Genomic DNA, 13,299 nt, shown 5'->3' with positions numbered 1-13,299 from the left:
GAAGAGCGTAGCCAAAGTAAGCAACCACGAAGTTGTGCAGCCTGTCGCTATATGGCATTTGCTGTCGGTGTACATAACAAGGTAAGAGTTGCCAAAAACAAATCGTGTTATATCAAGGGATATGACTATAATCATCGTTAACGTGGCATTCCAAACAAAATCTGGACATTAATTACAACAATTGAGCTAATATGGCTGTACTTTGACTCAAACATTTTAAAATTATTTACTGGCATTGCTACAAGTTTCTTTTAATAAAATAATTGTATTTTAGACATAAGGTAACTCTAGAAACGACCACAAGTAGCTTTTCTCTCATTGGTGTTGAGCGTGTTGCCTAACCTAACACTTAAAAACTTTAAGTCCGTTGAGGCACAGTAAGAGATTGTTTCAAAAAAAAATCAGTAAGGCCGGTGCCACTAATGGCACCTTTTCCGCTCTAGCCGTCATCAAATTTCCAACAAAAGTGCAAAACGCTCCACCGTAATGACTATTCGAGAGTTTTCCGAATAACTAAACATCTTGTACGAGTCCCTGAAAAGCATTTTAACCACCGATTAAATGTACAAAATGGCTTTCTCTTTCACCACGGAAACGCACCGTGCCACACCTTGCTTTTGATCCTCGAAAAAAATTCCTGTCTGTCCACATTCGCTGTGCTCTCCAGATATAGCAGCATACGACTTCTGGCTCTTGCCAAATGTTAAAAACCGCGCTTAAGGGAAAACGTTTCGACACCATTCCTGACATTGACAGAGCAGGTGACAGAAATGCTTCCAATCATAGATTCAACGTTTGGATAAGTGCATTGCTAGCCAAGGTCTGTACTTTGAAGGAGAATAAATCAATTTTCATGTAAGCTTATTCATTTGTTTCTAATAAAGTTATCCACCGTATTTTTTATCACACCTGGTATTTAAACAATTGTGAAAATGAAATATGTTTGTATGTATAATTACCAAACTTTGTTTGACGTTCTCAAAAAACTCATTCACTTAATTTTTTCAACTAATATTCCGTATAAGAGAGCAAGGAAGATCTCAAGGACAACAAAAGATCTGTGGAGCACAGTTTAAGAAACACTAGTAGAGAATATACACAATTGCTACTAGAACATTATGCGATATAATATGGAATTATATTTGTAATTTTTCATTAGGTTGCACTAGTCATTTTATTAAGTCTATTAATATACCAAATGGTCAGCAACAACATAGCACTTTTCTAGAATTAATATTATAGCAACAACTGTAACACAAACCCTTTTTGATACAGAAGATGAATTGACTGTTCAGCAGTAACAGAATCGTAGTCATTAGAAACGTCCTTATTTGAACTCTGGTTTGGAAACCAAATTCCATTTAGGTCAAATACTGAGGCGATCTAAGAGGAAAAGAACAAACTTTTAGTACGCTAACAAGTATAAAAATGCTATTATTTTAATTTATGCATATGAAAATTGCATACCCAACTTTAACTTGTTGCAATTATTTCCAACGAATCTAAATATTTGTAACAATGGATAACACTGTTCAACATTTTTCACTTTTTATTTTTTTTCAGGTAAGTAGCCGTTTTTTATTAATTTTTGGCCACAGAACGCGAAAGTCGCACTTAAAATTCTCTCTTAAAATTTTCTGAGTAGTTTAGCGTTTTATATTTTGCATATAACGCTATAGGACATTCATTATAAGTACATGATTTGAAATTATTGTTTTACACGGTACAAAGTGTCGTTTTAGACAAATATTTGCTGCATATTCGACTTGGCAAGGTTGTACATTATCAATAACTAGTGCGAGCGTCTCATGAGTCACGTCAGACAATGATTGCAAGTTGCAACTAGCTCCAGTTAACATCTTGAATCGTATTCGTGGCGTGCTTCAAGCAGTAGTTTGGCAGACTGTTTGTGTTACTGGTGAACCAGCAGTTTGAAAGTAGTGAGTGAGGCTATTATCGCTGTTGTACATATTATTTTCATCGCGAAGTGTCAGTGATTCAAGGAAAATGCAGCAATGCCCCGCGTTTGTAAAAATTCGGTGGACAGTATGTGCTACATATGTGCGGACGTGATTTGTGGTTCCAGGAACTGGCCATTGACTGCTGCAGTGCGAAGAGCATTTTAATGTACTTTGGGTATCGTGTTTGATACCAGGTTAGATTATGGGCTCCCCACGTTTGTTGTACGGGTTGTTCATCTACTCTCAATACCTGGATGCATGGGAAGAACGTTTCCATGCGCTTTGCTGTGCCCGCCATTTGGCGTGAATCAACAAACCATAGTACATACTGCTACTTTTGCATGCTACCCAGCTTGAAGAAAGGTATAAATACGAAGAAGAAGAGGAAGATCGAATACCCAGTGATACTATCTGTCATTCGTCCAGTGGTCCATGGAGAAGGATTGTCTGTTCCCGATCTCCCGGCTACCATTCCGACGGGAAGTGATACAGAGAATGAAAGTGAAGGTGAACCTGCTCAACATACCAGTGACACTGATCCTTCATTTGACCTGAAAACCAACTATCCTTAACCACACTGACTCACACAAGCGGAGCTTCATGACCTGATTAGAGATTTGGAACTGTCAAAGAATAAAGCTGCGTTTTTAGCATCTAGACTACAGCAGTGGAACTTTCTCGAGGGTACAGTTAAAGTATCAACTCTATGCAATCATGAAAAAGATCTTACAAAATAAATATTTCTGCTGCACCGATGAGTTAGTATTTTGCAATGATTTTCCAGGTTTGATGCAGAAACTAAAGATTCCGTACGACGCCTCAAAAACAAGTCTTAAGGTTATGCTCCTGTACAACAGTAAGAAGATATCAGCAACAATCCCTGTTGCTTATGCACTCCTAGGTAAAGAAAGTTATTCCATATTGGAACACGTTCTGGATCTGATAAAATATCGTGAACACAAGAGTTAGTTTGTGGTGATTTTGAGGTGATCGCAATTTTGCTTGGTCTACAGGATGGCTATACAAAGTACAGTTGTTACATATGTGAGTAGGGTAGTCGTGCTAAAAATGTCCATTGCACTCAAAACGAATGGCCGTGACGAAAAGCTTGGTTATCAGGAAAAAAAAACATTTCAAATGTACCTCTAGTGAACCCACAAAGCATTGTATTACCACCATTGCACATCAGACTTGGACTCATGTAGGCATTTGTGAAGGCCATGAACAGGAATGAACGTGCATTGGCATACTTGTGCCAAAAGTTTCCGTCTCTAAGTACAGAATAAATTAAACAGGGAGTCTTTATTGGTCAGCAAATACGCAAGCTATTGCAAGACGAGGTGTTTGAACCTATTTTCAGTGCTGATGAGCTCCATACGTGGCATTCTTTCCGCAATGTTTGTGCCAGATTCTTGAGCAACCACCGAGCCAAAAATTACAAAGAATTAGTAGAAGAATTGTTATTTGCCTACGAGAAACTTGGGTGCAATATGCCACTCAAAATGCACTGCCTACATTCCCAGCTTGATGTCTTTCCAGTGAATTGTGAATCTTTCAGTGACGAGCAAGGAGAGCGACTTCACCAGGTCATTTCTGCGATGGAACAACATCAGAAAGGAAATTGATCAGTTTTAATGTTAGCAGGTTTCTGCTAGATGATTCCAAGAGATGCTCCAGATGTTCCTTAGGGATGGCCAATTCCGGAATTTTACTTTCCGGAATCCGGAAAGTAAAATAGGAAAATTCCGGAATTCGAAAAAATCCGGATTTCGGAAAAAATTCGGATTTCGGAAAAAATTCGGAATTCAGAAAAAATCCGGATTTTGGAAAAATTCCGGAATTCGGAAAAAATCCGGAATTCAGAAAAATTCCGGAATTTGGAAAAATTATTTTTTCTTTTTGTAATCCTCAGAATTTTGTTCAAATGCAAACGAACAAATTTCCTTTTTGTAATCCTAAGAATGTATGATGCAAGTTAAGCTGAAACTTACATCCTAAAGTATACAGTACTCAATCTTCCCATGGTTAATGAGATGTAGTCCAAAAGTACGATGTACTCCTAATATTTAATTTTTCTTTTACTGTGATATTGTCCAGAGTAAGACATATCACACTGAGATAAACAACTTGACATAATGAAGATGTTATCATACGTAGTTTTCCAGAAAATCGTGAGAAACGAATTTTTATGAAGTTAAAATATGCGTCGCTTGTTGCCAGTGTGATGCAATTGATAACTTTTATGCTGGAATATTATTATTATTATTATTATTAATAATAATAATAATAATAATAATAATAATAATAATAATAATAATAATAATAATAATAATAATAATAATAATCGTTTATGTACTGTAAAAGAAAAATATGAACCGTTAAGTAGTAGATTTTATCTGTTGTTTTTTGATATCTTCTAACAGTAATAACAAACTGCTTGTAAATACGCAATGATTATCAAGGACAATGGCATATTAATGTAAGGACTACTCTGCAGATAGCAATAAACAATAAACAATAACAGATAAACAATAGTTGCAAAAAAAAAAAAAGTAACTAACTTGGGCACGTCAGTGTTCGCGAGAATATAGGGATGCATTGAGACTAGCAAAGAGCGTGGTGTTATTATTATTCAAAGGGCCGTACGATGGAGGCATTAACGTTAATGTTAATGGCACTAATGAGCACTTACTTGCTCTAACGGTTAACCTCATTTTTGAGATGATTCTTAGAAGTGGGCGTGTTGGCATGCAGTTAGAAGACTTATATCCATTACAGTGAAACCTGTCTATGTTGGCCACCATCGGTTCCATCGAAAAGTGGCCAAATTAGACAGTTGGCCAACTTACAGAAAATAAGTGTGATTTGGGTATTTTTGTAACGGACCAAAATTTTTGATTTTGTTAGTTACAGACATTTTTAATACTTTAACAAAAAACATAGTTTTCATCTCCTAAAATAGAGAGTTCTATGACAAAAAATAATTTGCAGAATTATTTATTTGTGTCAAAGATGTTTTATATGCAGAAAGGCTATAAATATATAAATTCGGATTATTTTTAACATTTAAAAATTTTATACTTATTATTAAATCTCTTTCATTTTTACTTATGAATATTTCAATGTATTTAAATATTGTCATATGATATAATTTAATGTTCTCTTTTAATGATTGTAAACCTATGTGGAATGTTATGGCTATGACTATGTTTTAACTTGTTCGAAGAAAAAAAGGAAAGAGATATACTGTTGTTGATTAGAAGAAGTAAAAAAATATAATGGATCTAGTTTGTTAATGACTGAATATAGTTAAAATAATGTTATTGTGACATGGAGATAATAATAAATATGTGTGAGTAAACTAGTTACGGGTCCCCTCAACTTATTCTTCTTTACCTCACCTTCAAATGTGATCAACTCGTTAGTTTGGTATATCTATATACAGGCGTAATAAAATGCAAGTAAGGAAATTGAGTTTTGACGTTGAAGCTATTGTTCTTTTGATTTATAGAATCCTGAAGTAGTGTAGATATAGGTATATATGTTCTAACGTGTACTGGATGGCTGAAGGAGATATATGAGAGTCGACTAGTGATATTACAGATGGATTCCACGTAGGTATAAATAATAATTCAAGTTCGAGCGGATGTTATGCCGAACTGAATAAAATAATGATTGGTGTTGAATCCGATGTACTTAATGAATCACGCTGTTGACCTTATTTTGATGTTATATTATGTAGATGTTATATTATATTATGTATATTATGTTATATCCCTAATGTTCCTCACAAGAAAAAAAGCAAAGAGACGGCGTGTTTAAAACAGATGATTTTGGTACAATACAGTTCTTGTCCTGTAACGCTAGATGCAAAATGTTAAGAGTGCTATTACACCGATAGTATGCCAGGAGGACGTTAAATCTTTGATATTCATACTCAGTGTCCAAACATTTATAACAGACAGCTATTTTTATTTCCGTAAGTATGTTAATGTTTGTTACTTTTACCTTTACAATTTCATTATCATAGCGTTATATGTAACATGTAAATTGTGTAATTACAAGTAAATCTTAGCCAGGAGCACATTTTTACTTTTAATTTCGTGTTCAGCGCCCAAAAATCAGTAAAGAATGAACATTTAAATTTCTGTAAAAAAAATTCACTTACGTATTTGTAATTATCGATAATTGTCTCTCTTTCTGTTAAAAGAGCGTATGTGCAATAAGCAAATTTTTCAGTAAATGACAAAAAACTGTGTTCTTACGAGACGGTTTGTTTTATGTAAAAAAACATATTTTTAACATGTTTCAATGTACCCAGGTCCTTTTACCACAAATTGTTACATTTACCTCTAAAATATTCATTGCTTTAAAAACGTAAAAACTGTGAAAAATGAATCATACACCCTTCTAACAGAAAGCGATTCAATTACGGAGTAAGGTGCTATTCTCCTCCATCATATCCAGTGTAAAAAAGTGGGTGCCACAATTTAAACGTGGCAATTTCTCAACAAATGATGCTCCACATGCAGGAAGACCAAAAACTGATTTTCACCCAAATCGTACATGAAATTTATGGTATTATTCTTGAAGATTCCAGAATCTCAGGAAAACATGTGGTATTTCTCAGGATGGCGTCAATAACATAATTTATATTGAATTGGGCATACACAAGCTCTCAGAAAAATGAGTTCCGAAACATTTATCAGCAAACCAAAAGCATAAAGAAGTGAGGAAATCAAGGGAAGTCATTTCTCATTTTGACCGCAATGCTGATCAAATTCTACTACGAATAGTTACCATGGACAAAACATGGTTGTACTACTACCGTCATGAAACGAAACAACAGTCAATAAAGTAGCGACACTCATATTCCTCTCACTCCAAGAAGTTCAAGAGACAGAAGTTGGCTGGGAACAGTAAGTACGCCAGAAATTTTTACTTGGGGGTGTGTTCAAAATAAAAGGGTGTGTGTGCTCTCAGAATAGTGATATAATTTTTAAACAGACTCAAACAAGAAAACAGTATATTTTGTTACGCAACTATTACAATACTATTACTACTACTACTACAACTACAACAACAACAACTACTACTACTATTAATAATAATAATAATAATAATAATAATAATAATAATAATAATAATAATAATAATAATAATAATAATAATAATAATAATATCAGATCTTTGCACTGGTAGGTTCAATAAAGTAAGTTCACACATTTGAACATTTATTATTATTACTAAACTAAGTAATACAGAGAAACATCTAAAAACGGACATCGGTGGAACCGATTACTTGTCCGTAAATGAGAGGTGTCCCTAAAATGAAGGGTTTTCTCTCATAACACCACACCACACATATTTATGGCATGAAAGAATAACAAAGTTTGTCCTCTTATGAAGATGTCCATTGTTGAGAGATGTCCGTTAGAGAGGTTTCACTGTATTGGGAACTAACCTCCACTATTTTACCCAATAATTCCCCTACATGTGAATTGATTACATACGAATTATTTTAATTATTTTGCAAAATTCTGCTATTATTTCAATTTATTCATCCCCAGCAAGTTTTAGTGGGTGATTTTTTCCAAAATATTAATTGGGGAAAAATTCCCTCGTTCCATGCTGAAATCACATTCGTTTAGGAATTAATACTGTACATAGTTCCAATTTCATTATTTCAATATTCTAACCCTGTAGTTAACGTTAATTGTTGTAATATTATTTGATCTCTTAATCCCCGTTCCTGCCCTTCCTGGTTACGTTATTCGCTCTGAATATCTTTCATAAGAAAATTATTTCTTGATTTAGTTGTTTTCCACAAATCCAGTTTTTCAATTTAAAAATATTTTGTATCTTACTGTTTTGTCTTCTTTAATATACCCTAATTTTAATAATCCCAGGGCTCATAGTGGTCTGGTCTCTTGTAAATAGTTGAAAAGTGATAACAAATGGTCAAAAGCACACAAAATCTCATCATGCCCCTTTCTTCCTTAGTCAATTTCTCGCTCTCTTTGTTTGTTGTTTTGTTTTTTCTTTACTTCTTCTTTTTGAGATTCCTCCTTTCTTAGGTTTTCAAAGTATGTTTTGTAGTTACGGTAAGCAGACTTAGCAGATGTAAAAAGCTTCTGAGTAAGTGGAACCAGTTCTGGCCTATTTCAGAATTTCTTCATCCCAGACATTATATTTAACTTCGCATTAAGAGTTCTCAAAAACGTGAAATATTCAAATTCATCAACTACTCAAATTCATCACAAGAACATACAAACAGCATAACACAAGACGAACATGATGAACCACACAAACACATACACACAACGTTAACTATTACGAGAGAAAACCAAAAGATTATTATGATAGAAGAAACAATAAACAGAGAAGGGTTCTCAACCCCACCTTGAGAACTTACGCATCCACCAACCGTCTACTGTGCTTTAGAAAGAATAAAAGCTAAAGTGAGAATGAAGCTGACTGTTTCACATACTGAAGCTTTCAGAAGAGTAATGAGTAACAAGTTTCTGCTTTTTTCCATTTGTTTTCATATTTTTTTAGAAAACTGCCAATGCAAAACATAAATTACACTAAAAAGTCATTTTACTTCTCAAAAAAGTAGCTTTTAGTGACAAATTTGAAAAAAAATAACTTTTAAGGACCAACTTGAAAAAAGTAAATTTTAGTTTTTAAAAAAGTGACTCGCTATGAGCCCTGTTCCGCTCAATGAATTTACGTGAATAAAAATATACTTTACAAAAATGAAGCTAGCGCCAAATGCGTTCCTGCATAACGCTAGACTCAGTCTAAAATATATATAATTCTTACTTCAATCGATCTATTCATTTCTAGAAACGTTTTGACTACACCCTTCTAACGTCCGTCCGTTGATACACCACTTGCAGAGCAGTCTCGAAACCAGCCACAGAGCTTTGGGGGGCCATGAATATGTTAGGAGCGGCCAAGTCATTAAAAATTCGCTTACAAATATCTAAATTGTGCATTTTGTATTGAGGTCTGGAGGGGACATAAAAATTTAGGGAGAGCCAGGCCCTCCTCAACCCCCCTCTAGTTGCGAGCCTGTTGCAGAGTACCAACTGAATCTGGTATAAGCTTATTACTATGTTGTCACATTTTTCCTTATTGAGGAGGAGGTAAGTGAATAACCGCTCAAGACGTTGCCAATTTCAGTCATCTGCATCTGTCCATCAATCTCTTTTCTCGGAAACGACTGCGAAGCACAGGAGGGTAGGTATCAGCCTTCTGTTTTGTCAATTGTTTCAATCGAAACAACCCCCGAAACAATGAGGTCGTGTGGTTCTCGAAGCCGTACATAAGAATGAGGTTGCTTCGTATTTTGAAGTGAAATAAATAAATAAGAATATTGCCTCCTTTCCTAAACGCTAAACCTTTTTTAACTTGATGCAATAAATAACCTAGATGATACTGATTGATACAATTGGATTTGGGGGAGTATTCCTTTTCCATCCAGGGGTGTGTGTGAAGAAATTTGGAGGGGTGTTAGGGGGGTGTTGGAGGGGTGTAGATTACTCCCTGGCTGGGAAAGTGTTTGCAACATTCTTCTGGAATAAGGATGGAGTCATACTCATAGACTACCTGCCCATTGGTCAAATATTTAACAACGTATTACTTTGCATTACTCAAAATTGAGAGACTCAAATTGAAAATATATCGCCGCGGAAAATTGAAAAAAGAAATTATGTTCCTTCAAGACAATGCCCCTGTTCATCGAATACTGTAAACACAACTGACATTGCATGATCTAGGACTTCAATATCTAAATCAGCTGACTGACAAGAGGTAATATGTAATTAATTTTATCTGTCTGTCCGTGGCCCAGAACCTTATTTAAAACAGTGAAAAATTTCTATAACTAATTTCTACAAGAGCAGCCCAGCCAATGTCCTCATAATTTCCAAATTCCCATCAGTAAATTGACAATGTATTTGGAGATGAGTTTCATATAGTTTTGTGTTAACCTCAGCTTGTTCGTTCTGTTCAGAACTATTAATAAGATTATAGATACTAAAGCTAAACAGGATCACCATCAAATTATTGATGACAGCAACTGTAACATTTGTGGAAACGTTGATACTACAGAATATCGCCTTATTACCTACAACGGATTGATCTCAGTTTGGAAAACCTGTAGCCCTTTCCAAATTTCCACTTTTTGAGATAAATTTTAGACTTTCAGTCAAACAGCTACTGTTTCCTTATTATTTATAGTAGGATCATAGTTCATACTTCTTCATTTCTTTTCTTCAGAATACAACAACCTTTCTACGGTACCACTCGCTTGTCCGTATTGTACACCAGATACGGGAAAACTGGGGAAAACCGGGAGTTTTTTTTCGAAAAAAATCAAAAATGTTTGTGCCCCTCTGGCCCAGGCCTGGTTTCACGTAGGGATCTGAAAACTACTTTAAAAATACGTAGTTATGTACACAATGTGTGTGCAAAATATAATATAACTTGAAAACAAAGGTCGGATCTTTTTTTTTAATTTGAAGGTGATCCATTATACACATATATAATCTAAAAATTTCCTACAACATTACTATTAAGAGTAGGATAACGGTTCAAACCTCACTCTTTAGACTAAAGCAACCTTTCAAACGATATCACTCGCATGCCCATGTCATTCACCAGAAACGGAAATTAGGGAAAATCTGGGAAATTTTCCGAAAACTCCCCTTTTCGGAAAATTTGAGCCCATCTGGCCCAGACTAGGGTTGACGTAGATATCTAAAAATCGCCTGAGAAATACTTAGAGATATACACAATGCGTGTGTAAAATTTCAATTTGATATCTTGAAAAATAAGGACGGGAAAAGTTTTCAGAATTAAACCGAAGGTAAAAAATATTTAAATATATAAATTTATATCATAGTACATAATATAAAAAATTCCTGCAACATTACTGTGTGGCCTAGAATCATGGTTCATATGTCCTTTTCTTCAGTATAACGCATCCTTCCCAACGGTACCCTCACATGACGGTATCCTGCATCTTAACCGGAAAATTCGGAAAAAATCGAATATTTTTAAATCGCCCCCTTGAAACATTTGCGCCTGTCAGGCCTGGGCTCTGGTTTACGTAGAAACCTCAAAAAAGTGAGAAACACTCACAGGTGCATACAATCCGTGTGCAAAACTTTAATCTGATATCTTGAAAAATAAGGACGTGAAAAAGTTTTAAAATTTGCCTTAAAAAAAAAAAAAGACCTTGCAACCACCAACCCCCGCCCCCACTTGGCGTCGCCAAGTTGACCATCCAGTTCCAAAACGCATCCGAGGTCTTCTTTGGTCCATGCTTGAATTGACAAATAAAAAGAAACAGGTTCAATACGTGTTAGATGAGTTTCATAAGCGTTTAATACAACAATACGTTATGGTAACTTTTGTTACTATAAATTCTAAAAGGGGAGAAATGGTTCACCACTTGTGTAAAATAACCTTGGATTGCTTTACTGTTCACATGCTCTTGTTTTCTAATTTTAACTTTTTTTTTCCTAAAGAAAAGCAAAATTCTATTGTTTGGGTCACTGCTAATACCATTAAATTTATGTCTCTTTACGTCTCTGCTTCCATCATTATGTATCATATAATTGTGATTATCGATTATTCATGTAATTATTAGCATATGTTGCGATATTGTACACTTCCGCTCTCAAAATCCTAGCAATGTTTTAACATAGAATTTTTTTTAAAAGAAAAAAGTCATTTCAGTCTTTTTGACAGACCATACATCTCAATATTCTGATTCTGAAGTATACGATGCATTTGATCTAAACTTTGTATCTAGATAGAAAGTAAGTAAGTGTTGCTGGACATAAGCTTCTTTGTGGAAAATTGTGTGCATATTCTTAACCAAAAAGATGATTTAAATTTTTGAACATGGCTCTACAATGTTATGAGAGCACAATGTAATATCTTCAGAAGATCAATTTAGATTAGCATAACTACCATTTAGCTAGTACGTGTGTAACTTCCCTTGGTGGAAGGTAATTTTGTAGTTGTTTCTTCAGTATTATCTACTTTTATTCCTGGACGTCAATTGTCATTTTATTCTTATTCTAATACTTAACATGAAAACAATATCATGTCCATAGAAAAGTATTTTGGTGATGACATAATTTTGGGCTCTACAGTTGGTGAGTACTTCAGATTATGTCCGTAGCCAAACTCCATCTATAAAAATTGTTGTGTCAGTAAATTAGGATTCTGAAATATGTATATTTGGATAGCGCACATATTACTTCCTAAGTGAAGTCTTGATCTGACTACGGTAGGTCCCATAGTTTTAGAGCTATGGTCTTTTAAAGTTGAGTTTTTCATGTTTTCGGCAACCTATAACTCCGAAAGGAAGCATTTGTGTACCCAGGATGGTCTATACTTTTTGTTTTATCTTGGTGTCAGAAATCGTCTCCCAAACGTTGTCGGTGTTGCTTTGAAACACACTGTGTGTGTATATATCACGTAAAGTTTATCATTAGAGATACATCTTACCAATGTCTGTGCAGAGTTGAAATATTGTCATACCTGATCGCTTTAGAGGAACGTTGCTCTAGAATACTGTGATTTTCTGTCAATCGTTGACGCGAATTTTAGTACGCTCGCTAGACAAATTTAATTTACAAAATTATCAATATATACTCACTTCCGAACTCAGTTTACTAATTGGTTCTAAAATCTTCATGAAACCGCATTTGATCCTCCAACTGAAAAAATAGAAAAACAATAATGTTGAAATACTTGTATCATTCAAAAACAAATGAACTTCGAAATAGGTGAAATATCAGAAACAACACTATCTTCAAACAAAAGCATCAAAGATTTACATTGATTATTTCGATATTAATGTTTGTGATCCTACTTATAGATTAAAGTACTGAACATATAAATACTAATGTTTAAGAAACACGTAAAAAAACAGAAGGAAATAGAGAAACCATGATAATGTTTTGTTTTAAAAAAGATCAATTTCTCAATATGATAGTAAATATTTGTTGTCAACAGTGAAAAGAATAATACAGCGCAGAATTTTTAAAATGCATAATTCCGAAGTGCGTTTCCACAGGTGGTAAGATGAATGTGATTGAGTAAAATAACGTTTGCATAGGCCTTAATAGTATCTTGGGATAATCATTATTGAAATAAATAATCTTCTTGCTTGGTGAAGATTCTGCCTCAACTTTCAGCGATCCAATGATCCAGTACTACAAGATATAGGTCACTTGGACCTACCTCGAGAAACTTATCCAATGACCACACTATCTCTAAACATGTAAATTATATTTTTAAAAAATTCTATATC

General features: G+C 34.5%; 1 protein-coding gene across 1 annotated transcript in view; it reads right to left on the bottom strand.

Moving 5' to 3' along the window:
• Positions 1-13,299, bottom strand: part of LOC145674907 (uncharacterized) — a 129,940-nt gene that overhangs the window by 23,788 nt on the left and 92,853 nt on the right. Inside the window, exons 13-14 of the mRNA XM_081745168.1 lie at positions 12,643-12,703; positions 1,262-1,383 (exon numbers count right to left, since the gene is read on the bottom strand). Of these exons, the coding sequence (XP_081601294.1) occupies positions 1,262-1,383; positions 12,643-12,703 (183 nt within the window). The remainder of the gene's footprint in view (positions 1-1,261; positions 1,384-12,642; positions 12,704-13,299) is intronic.

The sequence above is a fragment of the Thermobia domestica genome, chromosome 18 (genome assembly GCF_964235325.1).
Source record: "Thermobia domestica chromosome 18, izTheDome1.hap1.1, whole genome shotgun sequence".
Classification (NCBI taxonomy): Eukaryota; Metazoa; Arthropoda; class Insecta; order Zygentoma; family Lepismatidae; genus Thermobia; species Thermobia domestica.
This window is presented reverse-complemented; position numbering and strand designations above follow the sequence as displayed.